Source organism: Culex pipiens, chromosome 1, assembly GCF_016801865.2.
Source record: "Culex pipiens pallens isolate TS chromosome 1, TS_CPP_V2, whole genome shotgun sequence".
Lineage (NCBI taxonomy): Eukaryota > Metazoa > Arthropoda > Insecta > Diptera > Culicidae > Culex > Culex pipiens.
The window spans coordinates 93132566-93151987 of record NC_068937.1 but is presented as its reverse complement, the minus strand read 5'-3'; the positions used below and the strand labels follow the sequence as shown (position 1 = coordinate 93151987).

Below are 19422 nucleotides of genomic sequence, written 5' to 3'. Positions count from 1 at the left end.
TTTAAAGAAAAATTGTTGTATAACGCAATGACGGAATTGATGGAAACAGATTATACATGAGCAAAAACGTGCCTCAAACTCGAATAAATAGCACTCACTTGAAAGTCACAAGTCACAGTGATAACATTTTTGCAAACAAAAAAAATGTGTGATAACTTTATCACAACTTTTAAGGCACATATAATCGTGTAGAGAAAATCTCGTTCTTGCAGATAACTGTCGCCATAAAGGTGATTTACAGCTGGTAGCTGATTAGGGGGGAAGGTGTTGAGCGATATCCGTCCATCCGAGGATATCTCATCTTGATTACATGTTGTCAACTGAAGCCCGGGTTTTCGGCGTTGTTGCGAGAAAAAACATTATCTCATTGCAAACTCAAAACGTCGCCGGAAGTGACGAATTTGGAGAAATGATGCTGCGAGGGTAGGTTAAGTGTCTCTATTTTGGAATCACTGCAGATTTGTCACAACAAAAACACTCGATGAGTTCAAACTGATTTTCTTTAGAATTGCACTAAGTCAAATACTTATCTCTTCACCCTAGTGCTCATATATCACAGTTTGTGTGCTATCTTTAGATTGAGTAGCTTAAAACCATAGGGAAATAGTCTTGAAATCTTCGGCTCATTTTATAAAAAAGAGAACCATAATCATCTACTCGTTTTGTTGAAGATTGAATTCCTAAAAATACTTTTGTTATGTCAATATTTGTCTCAGATTTTCCGTCCTTTTAGAAACCACACCATAATCTCCGGGTAAAAACTGCAACGATTATAAAAAAGTAAATCTCATGCGAAAATAAAGTCCTCTCAAAACAACCGCAATTGCGTAGTTTTTTTCCGGGCCGAGTTTTTGATCCGGTTAGTCCAGGTTGCGCGAAGGCTGGATTGAAAACCTCAAACGTCCCAAAAGTGGTTGTTTGCCGGGAATATGTTTTGGCAAATTAAAAAAATAGGTACACATATCGACCCGATGAGCTGTTTCATAACGGGCGGAACATTTTGGTGCTAGCTGGTCGGGATTTGAAGGGGAATGTGGGGCAAAACTTGCATCATCTGTGTTGTTGTTCTGTTGTTCTGTTGTTCTGTTGTTCTGTTGTTCTGTTGTTCTGTTGTTCTGTTGTTCTGTTGTTCTGTTGTTCTGTTGTTCTGTTGTTCTGTTGTTCTGTTGTTCTGTTGTTCTGTTGTTCTGTTGTTCTGTTGTTCTGTTGTTCTGTTGTTCTGTTGTTCTGTTGTTCTGTTGTTCTGTTGTTCTGTTGTTCTGTTGTTCTGTTGTTCTGTTGTTCTGTTGTTCTTTTGTTCTTTTGTTCTGTTGTTCTGTTGTTCTGTTGCTCTGTTGCTCTGTTGTTCTGTTGTTCTGTTGTTATTTTGTTTTTTGTTTATTTGTTTTGTTTATTTTGTGAATATTTTGAGAATTTCTCGGGAGTCAAAATCTTTGAAAAATTTGCAATAATCCCTGTCCCGTTTCACCCCACTCCACCAACTTTAAACGCTCTCACAACCGTTTCTCCGTACGCACTTCACCTGTTAAAAGTAAAAATAAAACCTGTAGCAAAAAGGGGCCCTGCCGCAGAGTCCAAAATCTGTTATTTTTCGCGATATTGCTCTAGATTTTTGCCTCCCCCGGTACCGAATGGAGTGGAAATTTGGTGCGCACAGGATTTTGTGGTGGCTTTTTTGCTCGTCCTCTCCGCCCTCGTGAAGGGATCTCAACCGGTAGCAGAACCTCGAATTTTGGAGGGAGCAAGCTAGCTTCCTCAAAAAGTTAAAGTTCTGAGTTCGAATCTTCATAAAAAATTTAGATAGAAAACAGTAGTTAAGACGAATTAGTTTCCAAAACTGCCAAATTCTAAAAATTTGCTTAAAATATGAAACATGCCAACGAATTCTGTTTTGAAGTTTGCGTACTCGCCGGGCTTTATTTGATTTGCTGGCCGAAAATCGGCTTTGGAAAACGTTTGCCACATGGCTAAGCACACAAATGGCTCGGGCTAAATTTCTTTACGTGCGAGTCGAACTGCAAAAATAAAGCCCTACAAAAGGGGGAAAATCCAGTTCGATAGTTTTAGAACTCATCAAACATCGGAAAAAAGCAATTTGGTTTCATGTTTAGAGTGAACATATTAAATATTAAAATATTACAAATTTAACGAAAATTGTGTAATTTTAGTTTTATTACAATTATCATAGACATAATCTGCCAAACAAGAGAAAGGTACATTTTGAACATGGCTAACATCACTCGTTTTAAGCTTCCTCTACACTTATCCCTAAACCGAGCATTTTCAAAAACACACAAAACAACACTCAAAATGCTCACTCCTTTTCCCGCACAAACATAACTGCCTTCTCCGCGCAAATCCAGAACGATTTTCCAACCGTTTAAATTAATTTCCACCCACTTTCCCTTTAACAGAACGACGACGACTCATTTTGGTAATGAATTTTTATTGCGGAAAATTATTTTTTAAGTAGTATTTGAAAGAAAAGAGCTCTGTAAGAAAAGCTGGAAAAAGCAGCCAAGCAAAAACAACGTAGCACCGGGGGAAAAAAGACTCCGGCCTCGGCAAATCTGCTGCTCCAGAAGTTAATTAGATGGTTTAAATTCAAGAAGCTTGCTTGCTCGTTGGTGTGGGGGTGTGTCTGTGTAACCCACCCACCTCGGCGTTGGTAGTTAGTCAGCTTGATTATGAGCCGCTAACCCTTGATTAGTTTAGTGATTTTTTGTTTAATTTGAATAGATGAATACAATTTGATGATGCATTTTTAATCTCCTTGGTTTTGGAAAGGACTTTGTTGAGTTTCAGTCTTTAATTATTAAAATATTTTTTTATTATGTTCAGAAAAAAGACCGGTTGGATGAAGGTTATACAGTGGAGTTGGAAAATCCAAGCAAAACATACGCCTACCATAAGTTTAGCAAAAAGGGAGAGAGAAATTGGAAGACAAGTGGAAAGCATCTTTGATGGACCACTTGGGACAGTTTTTCTGGGTTTGTAAGTTTTGGAAGAAAGGATTATTAGTAGAGCGTTTTTCAGTATAGCAATATTAGTAAACATTTACTAAAAACTAAAAACTGACAAGAAACAAGAAACAAGAAACAAGAAACAAGAAACAAGAAACAAGAAACAAGAAACAAGAAACAAGAAACAAGAAACAAGAAACAAGAAACAAGAAACAAGAAACAAGAAACAAGAAACAAGAAACAAGAAAAAAAGTTGAATAAAAAAAATTAAACATTTATTCACTTTCCCCTCACAACACATTGCATTGATGCATCACACCCAACAACCACGTCACGCTACGTTACTTTGAATGTCACTGGGTAAAAGCGTTGCACTTGCAAAAGTATCTTCACGCCAATCCACCCTGCCTAATTGCTCTCTCCCTTTTGCTGGTCTTGCACCCAAACCATAACCCATCAGCATGGCTCAGATCAGTGTTGCACACAACTAGCTAACGGGATCACGAGACTTGCTCCAGAATCTACCCTGCCCGAACCATGGTCGTCATCACGGCAGTTCGCGTCTCGACACCGTCGCCAACGGAGCAACCACAGTTCTCTTCCGGGAGTCCCGGCGATCAACAGTTCACCGCGAACCGCCGTGGGTATTGGTCCTTCCATCCGTTCCCGAGAACTCCGCACCAACACCAGCAGCATCATCCCCGATTCCTGTACACGATGTACTCGCCCAGTTTCAATCCGTACTCGTCGGGGCCAGCGGCCTCGCTCGACGGTCCACCGTATCCGGTTTTCTCCAGTGCGCCGGACATGTCCCAAGGGTACGGGACCAAGTACGGACCACCGTCGAGCGGACCCAGCAGTTATGGACCGCCCAGTGGCCACGGAGGAGGATCCTCGTACGGACCACCCCCGTCCTCGTCCGGTGGGTACGACTACCATCCGGCACCGCCCCAGCCGGCCCATCATCATCATCACTCGCACACCTCGATTCCGGTGCACTTTTCCTCGGGAAAGTCGAAAAAGGGCAAGGGAGGGGCGCTGTCCGCGTTGACGCTGTTGGCGTTTCTATACTTTCTGAACCTGCTGCAGAGTTGTTTGAAGGAGCACATGGACACGATGAATCCGACGGTGAGTTTGAGGTTTAGCGTATTTCTGAGGCACAGTTTTGCAAAGTGAATTTTGATTCAACTTCTTGCTCGACAAAACATCATTCTTCACTAAAACATACCCCCCTAAACTTGCCTAACCAATAAAAGTGAAACACCACATTAGCTGTCATTCTTAAAAGACTAAGCGTCATTCGAACAACCTGGCTGAAAATTATGGTCACCTAGGAGTAATTCTCAATATTTAGTTTTATGCAATGTTTTCATGAATTTCCTATCTTCAGCAATTCCATTTGAAAAGAGCCTAAACTGAAAAAAAACAAGTTCTCCGATCGGGCTCAAAAATTTTCTTGGAGTTCCTTGGCCAAAATAATTAGACCCGTTTTTTTTTTTGTTTGACCATTAGGGTAACCTACATAGTGCTTGTAGGGTGGTTCAAAAAATTGCAATTTTCATCATTTTTCGCAAAAACCACTTTTTTCACAAAATCATATCTCCGCGCCATTTAATTCGATTTTAGCTGTCTTAGACGCAAAAAAAAAGATGATGAGTTTGGCTATTTGGGAAAAATAGTAACAAGTTATAAAAATCTAGCCTTACATTTGAAAAAGTCGTATGAAAACTTGAAATGGCGATTTGACCGCGTCTGGACCAAACAGCCTATGTCTGAAAATATTTTTATCGGATTCCTCGGAAAATGTTATCATATATTTAAACAAAATGGCCGATGTCAAGCAATACGTTTTCGAGGTATGATTTTTTGAAAATGACAAAAAAGAAAAATAAATTCTCTGAAATTTTAAAGTTATCGCAGTTTTGGTGAAAAAAGTTGATTTTTTCCGATTTCGTCATTTTCCCGTTTTTACGCGCGGCGCATCAAAAAACACGAATTTTATTTTCAAAAAATCATATCTCGGAATCCTGTTAATGAACTCCTTCCATGTTTTAGTATGTTGCGTATAAATGTCCGGGGAATCCGATAAAAATATTTCCAGACATATGCTCTTTGGTCCAGACACCGTCAAAACGGCATTTTAAATTTTCATACGCCCTTTTCAAATGTTAAGCTAGATTTTTTAAACGTCTTACTATGTTTCTTTGAAAAACCAACTTATCACCTTTCATTTGCGTTTAAGACAATTGAAATCGGTTGAAATGGCGAGGAGTTTTGATTTTCCGAAAAAAGTGATTTTTTACGAAAATCGACGAAAATGGCCATTTTTCAGACCACCCTAATACGGCGTAGGTCACCCTAATGGCCAAACAAAAAAAAATCGACCAGGGAACCCCCAGAAAAAAATTGAGCTCGAGCACTTTTGTTTTTTCCATGCTGTTTTCGTGGGGAATTGCTGTATTTAGATGGGATTTCAGAAAAAATTGGAACGCAGAAAAAAATTACTACTTTTTAATTAATATGTATTTTTCAATCTCAAGGGTAATTCTCTACCAACTCACATGAAATCGGGAAAAGTTGCCCCGACCCCTCTTCGATTTGCGTGAAACTTTGGCCTAAGGGGTAACTTTTGTGAAAAAATGACCCTTCTGAGTTAATGTAGATTCGAAAAGTACAATTTCGATGAAAAATACGTGTTGTCGGAAATTTGAGCACACCCTCAAATCGGGCGTCTAATTTTACATAAAAGTCCCTCTGACACCAAATTTCTATCTCATCACTATTTCAGGCAGCAAATTATTGAAAAACACCTCTTTTTTCGCATGTTCAAAAATTCAAGGGTTCCTACCGCCCCTCCGTCACGAGATATCAAAAAACGGACCTCGGATTCGTGATCAGGGACAAAAGTTACCCCTTAAGACATAGTTTCACGCAAATCGAAGAGGGGTCGGGGCAACTACTGTGTGAATTTGCGGAGAATTACCCATATGTTTCAGGAGATTACAAATGCATCAATAGACGAATCCCGTTTGAAATGGCCGCTAGATAGCCAATGGTGTTAGAAATGACAGCTTCCATGTATTTGAATATAGGAGCTCAGGAAAACTAATTTTTTAAGCAATATAATGATTATTTATGATAAAAGTATTAATTGATTAGTAAATCTTCTCTTTCCCTGTTCCTGAGGGGAACACCCATGAAGAGTATCGGGGCCGGCATTTACAAAGCGGATTCAGTGACAGTTTATTTATCAACTTAATGTTAACATGTTACGGTTAATGTTAACATTCCATAGGTTGTCTTCCTAAGGTGTCGTGATAAGGTCCAGTTTGTGACGATACACTACCTTCCCTTTACTAAGCAATCGAATCCACAAGGGAAAAGATCACCAGTTGTGTTGGTCCGAGCCGGGATTTGAACCCCGATCTACCGCTTACGAGGCGGAAGCGTTACCACTAGGCTACGTGGCTCGGTCTCTTAAATTAATTGATTAGGTGTACAAAATGTGTCTTGAATGTTATTCAAATAAAAAACTGTTTGAAAAATTTGCAATCGAGATAAGTACACCATTCGATTCAGCAGGAATTTTGTACACCAAAAATATTTAGTTTTCATATGTAAAAAAATTGACTTCAAGAGAAAATTAACAAAAATATGAAAATCGAGACATTTCAAATCTCTCACTATCAAAAAGTAGCGTTGAGCTTTTGCTGGATTTGTCTATGTGGTAACGGTTTTTTTTTGCATCAAAAATATTGCCAATCTAACTTTCAAAGTCATATTTAAGATGCAAAAACAAAGGGCACCGTACTCTAGTTCGAAATATTGTTAGCAGTATTGGCATTCTCGCACCCTCGCGAAGAAAAAAAACCATCTCTCTCGAGTTCTCGCCGCGAGTCCCGAGCTGCCGAGAGCAACTCGCCGATTGTCCGTTCTCTCCCCTGCTCGCAAACGGGCTAGCTCGCGAGAAAGAATTGCCCGCTCGCGAGAAGTAAACCGAGTTGGCAACCAGGGTTACCTGGTCAAAATATCAAAAATCTGGCAAAGTATCGATTAAAAATCTGAAAAAATCTGGCCGACGAAAATCTAACAATTTTGAATGATGAAGGGTAGGGAGAATATACATTAATTCAAAAGTTTGTAGAATTCAGATGGTTTAACTGATTTTATGGCCTCAAAAATAATTGAATTTGCATTTTCTTTAAGAAAAACGCATTCATTTTCAAAATGGGCATGCAGTGAAAAATCTGGCAAAATCTGTCAAAATCTGGCACAGAGAAGAGTGAATCTTTATTCTGGCAGACACTTGAAAAATCTGGCATTCTCAGATTTATCTGGCAACCTGGCAACCCTGTTGGCAACGGAAAAAACAACACATTTATTGAAGTTACATCTCTATACCAACGTTTCGTTCGCATTCATAAACCTGGTAAACAAATTGCTATCTTGGAACGAATGGCTAGCATGAGGCGCTCGCAAGCGAGAACGCGAGAAAAAAGGAGAGCACGAGCGAGGAGAGGAAAGGAGCTTTCCTTCTTCTCACTCGAATCCCAACACTGATTGTTAGGTTAAATTTTTCGGAAAATGATTGTTATTTTGCTTTTTGAGTGCCTTCCGTTTGCTCAAAGAAGCTTTTCAATATCAACAGCTAGCCCATTTCATTTCCAAACAAAAATGGCGTAAAAAACATTTTTTTTTGTGTTTTAGAACAAGGGTTTCCAGAAGCGTTTATTACTTGCCAGTCTGCCAATTAATTACTCAAATTACTGGTCCAAAATGATAAATTACATAAATTACTTAATTACTTTTCACTACAATAAAAAACATTTAATTTAAATTTAAGTATTCATTTCTACGGTTCTAAACTAAATTATTTATAAATAGCTCATTCGATAGCTCTTTCAAAAATTATGCTGTTTGTTTTTTTTTTGTACCAATCTGGATATTGTGAATTTCGCGTATAATTTTTATTGAAAATAGCTATAGGCGATCAAACGTCAAAAATGCCCCGCACTAGAGGGCGCTGAAACTTTGGGTGATTTTTACATAATAAGCTACAGCGAGTTAATTAGTTTGAAATTTGGAATTGTTTTATTTTATTATAAAATTGACATTAGTATTTAATTATACCATTTTCAGGTAAAAAATAAGTTGCTCAATTGATATGAACAATAATATTTGCTTTATGGCCAATTTAACCTGGTCATAATCTGATTCGAAATTCCATTATGTTTCACGTTTCAATCAACCGTACCCTTATCAATCAATTGCAAAAGATGAAAAAATACTAAATATATGAATTTTAATATAATTAATTAATAATTTAAAATTGTTTTCAGTTTATTGCAAGCCGAATGCCATTAAAATATAGAAGTTGTTTGAAAAAAGGCCCCCTGATTTTTCGAGCCAAAAAAAAAGCTTTGACAAATATTTGCAGCGGCTCTTCATGAAAATTGTGAAATTCATCAAAATAACGTTAAGTTTTAAAATGTTTTTCAAACATTGGTTTGACATTACTTTGCATGTTTTTTTTTCTCAAGCAAATTAACAAAAAATCCGTTACTGAAAATACGAATAATGTGAAATGTGACATTTACATTGGATTTAATTTCTGCATCTGAATATTAGTCGATTTTGATTTCGCTGAGTTTGATTTTTAACATTGAAACATTTGTCTCAGAAATATTTGGAAATTTTTCGGGAAAATAACATAGCTCTTAATAGAGAGATATTACAGGACTGTCAATTTCTGCAGATTATGAAAAAATATAAAATACATATTTTATTTTTATGATTTTTAAATGGCTATCACTTGAAATCTTTGTTTTTATCAATGATAATTAGGTACATTTTGGTTTTAAATATTTGATCCACATAAACTTCAAATAATTTTGACTGCCTATCAGAAGGAAAAGCATAAAAAATTAATCAATTCTAATGTAGCTCCTGCAAAAAAAAAAACATATTTTTATAATTACTTAATAAAAATGAATAGATTTCGGTTTCACAAAACATTTTTCGCTGGGTAATATGTCATGGCGTTGCCTTTTGTTGTTAGTCAGCTTCGATAAACAACATGATAAAAATAAATTTTAGGAGAGTTTTAGGAGAGAACTATGGTGAATAAGGCCTTCGACATACAGAACCAGTCTTTTTTAATCTTTGTGTTTCATTCTTATTTGAAATTAATAAAATACTGTTATAATAGATTATATATAAAAAGTAAATAGTTTCGTTGAAGAAGTACAATTAAAAAAAGCAATTACTTTAATTACTCAAAAATTACTTTAATTACCAATTAATTACTTAAAATTACTCTGATTACCATGAATTACTAAGTAATTAAAGAATTACCTAATTACCAGCTAAAAATCAAAGTAATTATTAATTACTTGCCAGTCTGAGGCTTTCCTGGAAACCCTTGTTTTAGAAGACAAAAAATGCCGTGTTTAGAAAAGAAAGTTCCAGAATAGGTAAAAATCTTTGACCAAGTTAGGCCGTAGAAAATGTTTTTCAAAGTTTATGTCGCCCTCTTACTTCGAATCTGGTCCGAAAAAACTGAGGGAAAAATATTTTTCTTCAAAAACAAATCAAAATTTTAATGAAAATTGAAGTGTAATCAACTGAAAACAATTTTAACTGCATTTTTCTGCATTGATAAGCATGTTTGGTATATTTTTGGGCTCGTTTAAATATATTTAATTTTTTTTATGAAATTCCGATCAAAAACAAAATCAAAAACTTTTTTTTTTCAAACGATGTTTTAGGTGGGCTAAGATGTTTTGGAACCTAATGATTGTAAAACAACTACACAAGTGTATCATGTATTTAAAAACACTGTTTATACAAAGGTTGAAAACGTGGTTCTTCAGTATTCTTTTTGTACTTTTGTAAATATTTTGAAAATTTATGCACTGTGACTTTATTTTTTTTAAGTTTTTTTTTAAATAATAATTCACAACTTCTATTTGATGGGCAGCAATAATTACGATATTATTGAATGAAAATAAATAATTAAAATTTTGGTAAGCATTTAAACGAATTTTTTTGTTATATTATTTGTAATAAGGTACCGTAAACCAGGGTGACTTTGATAGGTTTTGGATTTTTCCGCAAAATTAAGAGTTCAAATTAAATTCATACGGAATATATGAAATCACACTAACCATTGTAGGTCAGGATTAGTCCATACCATTCCATACGTATTTGATTTTAACTCTTAATTTTGCGGTAAATTCTAAAACCTATCAAAGCCACCCCGGCTATCAAAGTCATCCGGTTTACGGTACTTTTCCCGCCAAGATCTTAAGTTTTTTGTACGTTTTTGTTTACCATGACCAGTTTTGATGAAAATTGAATTGGTATCATTAAATGTCTCTAAGAGTGTTGTGCAAGAAGAATTAAATTAATTTGTTTAGAAGTGATTGAGAAATTACAGTTTAAAGTTGAAATTTATAAAGCACTAGGGCTTCCAAGGACTTAAGAGGTTTAAATATGAAACTACTAAACTACTTTTTTTGCTCTGAAAATTCTTCTCACTGAAGTCATTTATTAGGCTGAATCATTATAAAAAAACAACAAATTTAATAAAAAACTCGCTCCAAATATTTGAAAACATATGAGTTATTATTACATAAAAATGGTTTTTGAAGTCAAAAAAGATATTTTTAGGGTAAATTAAAAGCTAATCTATTTATTCATGAGCTCAAACCAGTAAGATTTGTGCTGAAAAAAAAAATTCGACATGTAAAACATATTTTCTGTTTTTTTATTTCAATTATTTTTTTTTGCCATGAAAAACATACTAACAACATTATTTTTTTTTCATTTGAACTTAATTTTCAATATTATTCTTTATCACATTCTTTTACACATTTAACTAACTGTCCAAACATTGTGGTTAAAAAAATAAAACATAAATACTTCTTAACACTTAATCATTACTTTTTGATATTTGGAACGAATTGATAAACAGCATGTAGATTTAGAAAATTGATTATTTTTTTTTGAGGTTGTGTGTTGTTTTACAAGCAGTCAAGGCATTGATCATCATACTTATTTTGACCATTCTATACAATTTTGTTGCAAAATATCAATCAGAACCGAAATTAGAACAACTTTCCTTAAATTTCAAATTCCCGGGAATTCCCGGGATTTCCCAGGAAATTTGTTGATAATTTCCCGTTTCCCGGAAATTTTGTAACCTTGGGAAATAGGACGCTCTACTTCTTCGCTTAAAAATCTTGATTGTTTCTCTTTGGTTTCAGCTAGTAATTTTAGTAGTTTTTTATACTCTCATAATGTTTTATTATTTCCAAAATCGCATTCTGCAGGTCATGGTAATGACGGCCGGTGCCACCCGGCGAAAGGACTTCGGGTCGGTTCTGCTAACCGGACAGGATGGAACCGACGCGGAACTGGCCGCCGATGATCAGGAGGGTGATGAAGGAGAGTACGAAGTGGTTGATGGTTACGATGCGAATGACGACGGGAAGTATCACCTGCTGACGTCTAGCAAGACCAATCGAACACGAGGTGGCCAAAGCTTTTTCGGTGGAGGTGGCGGAGGTGGAACGTACTATCGGCGAACCAAGCAGCATCAACGTGGACGGGAGGGTCAGAGGAAAAAGGACAGCAATCGTCAGTACTATCGAGAGGAAGAAGGGGATGAGGTGTATGAAGAGTATTGATTGTTAATAGCTTAAATGGGATTAAATGAAATGTAAACTATTTTCAACAACCCAAACAAACTAAATTAAGCCGTTTACGACGAGCCGTATTATTTTACAGGTAAATTCCCCGACTATCTGAGTAAAGCCGATCTTGAAAGTATGACTAAAACAGTTTGCAGGTATAAATAGTTTTAATTTTAAAATTCCCCAATACGTTTTAGCCAATTTCAACTGCCGTGGTATTCACCAATTGAATAATAATAAACATTATTTAATGTGTTTGTTCTAAAGGTGAATCTCGATTCAATTTGAATAACCGCACCTTTCAAAAGGGTTACTGCGAAACCCATTTCGAGATTTCTTGCATGTTAAAAGTAGAATTAATTTCATTTAAAATTCTCAATATTTAATCAAAACAAGAAACTCTCATAAAAACCAAACTGTCACCAATTAACGATTGATCGGAAACGTGCTCGAGCCTCAGCTTGCATCAATAATACGATAAGATTTATAGACTACCCACCCAGACAGTATAATGCAGCGCTAAAATAACTCCCAGAGCCACATGTCACATGTCAACCCGAAGGTGTGCGAATCAATTTGTCAGGGTGCTTAAGCTGGGTAGACTTATGATTTAATTGACGGGTTGCTGAGAACAAAACAAGCTGCGAAGGGATTTTCCCGAGATAGTTAACCTTTGACAAGTGGCCAGTATTTCGATTCTAAGTCGGTGGGCAGGTTGGTCTCCGAGATTTTAATAAAAGGCTCTTTTTTGAGGACAAAAATCTTGAATTCTTCACATTTTTGTCACAGTTCCAAAACAATTCACACCGGAAAGCTGTGTCCCCAAAAGGTACCGAAGCGTGGCGTTTGCATAAATTCATCAGCACTTACTGGCCATGGCTGTTCCAGCGCCAAGGCAGAACAGATTGGAACCATCACGGGACCAGGTCATCGTGAATAATTTCACCAACAGAGTTTGAGAAGAACCCTTTTTGGTAACTATTCACAGATTAGTTGATGAAACTCTTTGATGTGAAGTTACCTTATTTGTTTCAACAGTCAAAAATACACTCAATGAAAATAAGGACTAATTAAAGGATAAAATTAAATCTGTTTGTCTGTGACCCCTCGAAGTAATTTGGCTTGGCTTTTCAGAGATTTTGCTGGTGCTGCTGCTGCTGCTGCCAGGTGAACCAGCTTGTCACGTGGCAAAACGAGAGCTTCCAAAGGGCAGCTCTGGCAGAAGTTGGTCACAGTTTGTGAGCCGGCGTGCCGGCCAGCTGGTGTGGTAAGTTACCTTTACCCGGTGCAAGTCAAGTTCAGCCAGCGGGGAACAGATTTTCGGTTCTGGTTCCATGGCTTCCCTGGCACCATGGCACTTCACAGAGAATGACTAATTGTTGGCAAGAACGGGAGTTTGGCGACGAAATGTGAGGTCTTTAACGTTTTAACTATGTTTGATGAAAACTTTCTGAACTTGCATTATACTTTGTAAATTCAAAACGTGAAGAAGCCTATTTCTAATTCAAGCTAAAATGTAATGAATTTATAAAACTAGTTGAAAATTGCTCACAACGATTGGCGCGTGGCTCTGGCTTAAACCCGGTTCAAAGGGGCTCGTCGCATTTGTTCACCGGATCGCGTGAGCCGCAAAACGTGTCAGATTCTATGGGAAGACTTTTTGGACATTCTATTGTGTATGTAATGAATAGTTCAGTAATAGAATCGTTGTTTTCGTTCATGTTTGTTGCAACGCGTATATGTTCATAACGGTTATTGTCATGTTTGATAAGTAGTCTGTAAACGCTCAGTTTATTAAAACCTGTTTATGTTTTCCTAGAATTGATCAGCTGTGTTCAGCTCTATGGTCTAGAGCTTGTAATTTTTTTCTAAGGATTGCTGAGTATTTTATTTTCAAAGGGTGCACAGCAACGAAGGAAGTTGTTGTCTTCTTATTCCACAATTCTAGAGTTTTTTTTTAAGGGAACGTGTTTATACGACCTATTCAAAAAAAAAACTTTAGAATTGTCAAACTTACGGACCCAATCCCGCAACAATCTGATTGTTAAAAATAGCAAAACTTTTTTTGTAAATAACTCTGAAGGCAGTACTTTAGAGAATGGATAAACATTAAATCGATAGTTCCCGTAGTTTTGAAGATACTAAAATGTCTGTAACAAAAATCTTGGTGCAAAAGCACTGATTGATGTGTAACGTTGAAGACATTTTTTCTTACTGTCGTTATTTTTTTAATTTTATATAAAATATGAACTAAATAAGGTTATGAATAAAAAATGTCTGGAAGAACCCTTAGCTTTAAATTTGATTTGTGCAATATTTTGAACAACATCTTTTTTGTTCGTTTTTTTTTTTCAAAAAACATATTTTTCAATTCTCGTTTACTTTTTCAAAAGGTTTGTACATAGAACCCATGGCGCATTGGTTGTTTTGAAAAAGTAATCTAGGATTCAGACATATCTTTAGCTTGATACACTGTAAAAGTTATAAACAGTCATCCCAAATATTCGGAACACCTACAAACTCGAAACACTTTTGCAGGGATGGAATAATCGCAAAAAAATCAATTTCGCTAGCGAACTTCTCCAAGAAAATCAATCTGCTGATGATTTTTTGTGAATTTCCTTGTCAGCACCACTTAAAAATTTATATTTCACTTTGTTTACACACAATGCCCATCTACAAAATGTGACAGGTCATTTTTCGACGTGTGACTTGCAAGTGTAGTAGTAAAAAGATGTTCCACCGAATAATCAAGATGATGATTTTTTTAGATTCATTTAACCGATCTTTCGTGCGCGAGAGAGGAGAGCCATGCTCCCTTCGGATTTTTTCTCTTGATGAACGTCCAATGATTTTCTTTTGATGATGATTATTCCATCGCTGCACTTTTGTAATAATTTGTCAAAAGCACGCCAAATTCATCTTTTCTGGCGACCCCACTATTTTTACGTCCTTTATTTGGACACTCTCTTGCCGTTTCACTAGTAAAAGTAGTTCTTTTCAAACCAAAATCTGCACTTCAAGCCTATTTTATTCAGAGCAGCTAAACACTGTCTCCAAATTTCTATAATTGTGGGATTCATTGTGCCTCCCAAAATTGTGGAACACCTGAATTCAACTGATGTTTTCACAAAAAAAATAAAACAAAAGAGAGCGCGATTTGGGAAAATATGCCTCTTTTAATCAGGCGTCCGAGCAGTTCGGATGTGCTCCAGCGGAGGGTTGCCAATTGCTCCTCCGCCCCGCTCCGTCTCGGATTGGTCGGCCTAGGCTTTGTAAGACGCGTTACGCATCTGCCTACGTCTAACAGTAAAAATCCCCAACCCGTCGTCAGGCGCCTCCCCGCGCCATAGCCACCAAGGACGACCAACCTCAGGCCACTGGCCTTCACCGTAAAGTCAAGGACGGAAGACGCCTGCCCGTCGGAACCAGCAACGGCCGCTGGTCGTCCATCAACCCGGAACCGGCACGAAGCCGAAGAATCGAGCCGCCTACGAAGGACGGCGAACGAAGCTGCATCCGGCAATAAAGTGCTGCGAAAAAGTTTAAATTTCACTTAGTAGCAATGCCGACCCTGGGACTATTCGGTCTGAGTCTCTTGCTCTGTGCTGGCCAAGCACATCGCATTGCTAGTAACTCATCAGGATCATTTCAGTCAAGTCTACCTCTAAAAATGGCTTAGACCACATTTAATAGTCCAAAATTGTGTATCGAAAAATAAAATGTTCGTCTCCGACCCCACGGCTACAAATCTGAAATATAAAAATTGTGGGTTTTACGAGTGGTTTTCCAATGATGGAAGACACAAATTTTTAAGAGCGGATACAGACATCGCACAAGTATTTCAGAAAAAGAGCTCTCAAAAATCAGGCTTTGAGTTCCGGGTTTCGGGTCAAAATTCAATCGAAAGAGCGCATCAAAACCTTCAAATTAGTAATGGGATTTTTTTCTGGGACGATTCCCCGCCGAGCACGAATTTTTAAAGATTTCTGAGAAAAGCGTTTTTCCAAAAGCAAACCTTAAACCTTTCTTTTGTAAGAAAGGCAAAAAAATTAAATATACTTGGAAATTTTTCAAAAACTGGGCTGAAGTTTTAATTACCGAGATACCGAGTGTTGTTCCAAACATTGTTTAAGTTTAAAATTAATGTACCGCCAGTTTGGGTGACTATGGGTCAAAAAACGATACATCTCTCATTACCGTAAACTGGGGTCAATCGGGACATATGGGGCGAATTGGGACAGCAGTTTTAACCATGTTCGAGCACAATATTTTGAATTTTCTGGTTGGTTTCGGTTAGAACAGACTCAGGCCAACAAAATGTGTACATCCATTTCTAAATTTGAAAGCTTTAAGTGCTCTAAAAACTGCTGTCCCTATTCGGACTGTAGTCCCGATTCACCCCAGATTACGGTACTTCTAAAGAACAAAGAAAAAAAATTAAATGATAGCGAAAAACTTTTAACGAAGGATTGTTCTTAGATAGTTTACCATCATTTTCCAAAATTATGTTGGAATTTCATGAATCGGTTGAAAAGTTGAAACTAATATAATGCTCACATACAAAGCAAGGATCAAAACAAATCACTCAGCAATGTTACTATTTTCAAGGAATCGCATTGACATGCTACAATATTCGAAGTGGATATTTTTAAACTTTGAGGTACTTTTCGACCCATTTCAAAAAGTTTATTAAAAGGTAGATTTTTTGAAAAATCATTTTTGGTGAAAAAAGTACCCCAAATAGGGAAAATATACTCATTTTAATCACTCTAAGCCGTTCGACCAATTCTCATCACTTTTGCCATTTTCCGCTATTAAATCAATATTTTCAGATGTATCAACAATGAAGAGTTGCTTGCTCACTTTTATTTGAGCTATCCATTACTTTGGAACAGTCAAAAACACTTTTTGAAAGCTGTAATTCACGATCAAAATGCTGATAGGCCGATAATAGAAATAGGCTGAAAAAGGGTATAATTCCCCTATATATATCTGCCAAAAACACAGGTTTTGTTCTAGGATAGTGACATTTTCAGCAAACGGTTTTTAAGATGTTTCCTACTCAACCCTTTAAACAGAATTAAGTTTCATGGAAAAGACTTAGAAATTTTCAATTCCATAAAAAAATCATTTTAACGCAATTTCATCCTTACTGAAGAAAAGTTTTTGAATGATTTGGCAATAAACAGCCACTCCAGCCGCAATAAATTTAATCATTGCAGGGAACAAAAATGTTTATTACAAGCACAGACCAGACCCTGCTCTACCATAACACCGGTCATTGTATGCTAGCGATGCATAAAACGAACAGCGACCCAGCAACGTAGCAGCATCTAGAAAAACATTACATAATCCACCTTTAGGTGTTTGGTGCCTTCCTCTCATTTATAGTGATTCCAACCCCCCTAAAGTGTCCACATGTTTATGGACCTCCCGTAACGTTCGCAGCACCTAAGAGGTCCTAATAAAAATAAGTGATGAGTAAAAAAACAGACTACCTACAGACTTTTTGTCAAGATTATACAGACACGGCCTTTGAGGAAAATGGCATCCCTCTACACGGCTTTTTCGTGGCGATCAGACCCGACCAGTTGAGGTTATGTGAATTCAGACCATTTTTTAAACTGCTTGTAGTTTAAGATAGGTAAGTCAGATCTTGAAAATTCTTACTCCACCTTAAAGGTCTTCTCAAATGCTTTCTAAAAATATATAACATGTGAGGGTTTCATGAAAAAACCACCCTTTTTACCATAATTTTAATTTAATATGAAACAGTTTTTTTAACATAACTTTTTAAATACATGATAAAACTGCATGAATTTAAATAGCAACTTAGGGGACGTTAAGAAGGATCGATTAAAACCATTCCGGCCAAAATCGGTTGAGCCTGTGACGAGATATTCCAGTGACATTGATTTGGTACACATGTCTACATACAGCCAAACACACAGACATTTGCTCAGCTGGTGATTCTGAGTCGATATGTACAAATGAAGGTAGGTCTAGGAGGTCTAATTAAAAAGTTCATTTTCCGAGTGATTTTATAGCCTTTCCTCAGTAAGGTGAGGAAGGCAAAAAGTAAAGAATCATCAAAACGGAACACGTCGAAGAGCACTGCTAGTTGATTCAAAACAAACGCGGCAGCGTTTCGCGGCGCAACTTGACAACTTAGCAAATTTGCAAAATGCAAAGTTTCTCTTGGGCCCTGCTGAGGGCGTCAAATTGTTTAAGGAGGGCGACATTTTTTGTAAAGATCTTGTTAGTCGACGACTAACCTCGACTAACCTACAGCTCAGCCCTGCTCCGGAATCGGTTCCAGAGTGGCCAAAGTGTCAATTAGTTAGCGTTTAAACCTTCCTTGGGCTTATACGAACTCTACGCAACAAATAGCACCGCGATCCGACGCTCCTTATTGAACTGATACGCGTTCGAACAAAACCGTCGAAATTTTTTATGTATATTCGAATGCAATTTGTTCATCGTTGTTTAATTTAAATAATTTTTACAAAAAATTTAAAATTAACAGAGCTATTTTTGTGCTTTCTTTCACAAAAGTGTTGATTAATTTTCTTTAAAAATCTTTTTGGAATTTTGTGCAATAAAGAAACCATATGCATTTTGTTGAATATTCTATAAACAATATCTTCAAAAAATAGTTTTTGATCAGATATGAAATATTTTTTATTTGTTAACTGCTTTTAAAATGCTTGTTAAAAATCTTTCAAAATGTTTGAATAAAAAAAATAAAGCTTAAATGCACTGAGTAGCGATTTATTAATTGAATATTTCAAATTTCGTGGCGTTTCACGGTTTTCCCAAATTTCACGGCCAAAGGCAAATTTCACGGATTAAGCGGCTTTCGTGAAATCGCGAAAAATCACTAGCCCTAGAGATGACTATGGGTCAAAAAACGATACACACCTCGTCATTTCTAAATAACGAAAAACTTTTAACATAGGATTGGTATTTGTGTATTTAATAAAGTTCATGTTTAAAGGATAAACGACATATTTTTTCATATTACTAAATATGATGCTAACCTTTCCTTTTGACGTTTTATAACACTTCCAATATATTCTTAGCTTAATTTTCACTACACCAATAGTTTCACTGAATAAGCTCGTTCCACTATCACCGTAACCGGGCCCGCGATATCCACTTCCGTCCGTTCGCGGCGAGTTTCAAACGCGTTTTGCGCACACCTTAACCGCATCAGAACTTGGTAGATTTTTTCCCCGCCCGTTGTAAACCTCCAGCTCATAATCTTCTAGCCGCGGTGATTCTACCCCGTAGGAAAAAGTGGTTTTGCTGGCAGCTCTCGTAACCGGCGTGCGTCTCATTGCTGAAATTCGATAAAGTCCGGGATTTTCGATCCGCCCGACTCATCACGCAGCCAAGACTGGATGGAGGCGGCGGCGCCACCGCAAGTCACACGCTGCACATTACACTGGTGCTTGACTCAATGCAATGGTTTTGAAAGCTTATGTGGGGTTGACTTCCCGGGCAAGATCGCTGGCGCGATCTTTAGTTTTGAATCGTGAGGGTTTGCGCGGTTGCGGGTTGATTACCCCCGACGGGTAGGCAACACCACGCGCTGTTGGGGTAATACCGTCAAGCTCGGCTTGATTCAGTTGGGCCGTACTGTGGTGGTGACTTTGAAATAAAGAATATGAAATTTTCACGAAATATATGTAGTAAATATCTAGACAAATTTTGACACAAATCAATAAAAATCTATTTTTGTTTAAATAACTCCTTGA

At 37.0% G+C, this 19422-nt stretch overlaps 2 protein-coding genes across 2 annotated transcripts in view; one reads left to right on the top strand and one right to left on the bottom strand.

Annotated features, from left to right (window-relative positions):
• The window catches only part of LOC120424506 (beta-alanine transporter-like), a 38018-nt gene extending 19164 nt beyond the window's left edge, over window positions 1-18854 (bottom strand). The window contains exon 1 of the mRNA XM_039588657.2: window positions 18703-18854. The gene's annotated coding sequence lies outside the window, so the exon portion shown is untranslated. The remainder of the gene's footprint in view (window positions 1-18702) is intronic.
• LOC120424505 (homeobox protein B-H1-like) lies at window positions 3224-12747 on the top strand. Its single transcript, XM_039588656.2, has 2 exons — window positions 3224-4091; window positions 11297-12747. Exons 1-2 carry the CDS (start codon window positions 3501-3503, stop codon window positions 11651-11653), a joined length of 948 nt encoding a protein of 315 aa, XP_039444590.1. The 5' UTR covers window positions 3224-3500; the 3' UTR covers window positions 11654-12747.
• Window positions 18855-19422: the final 568 nt, after the last annotated feature.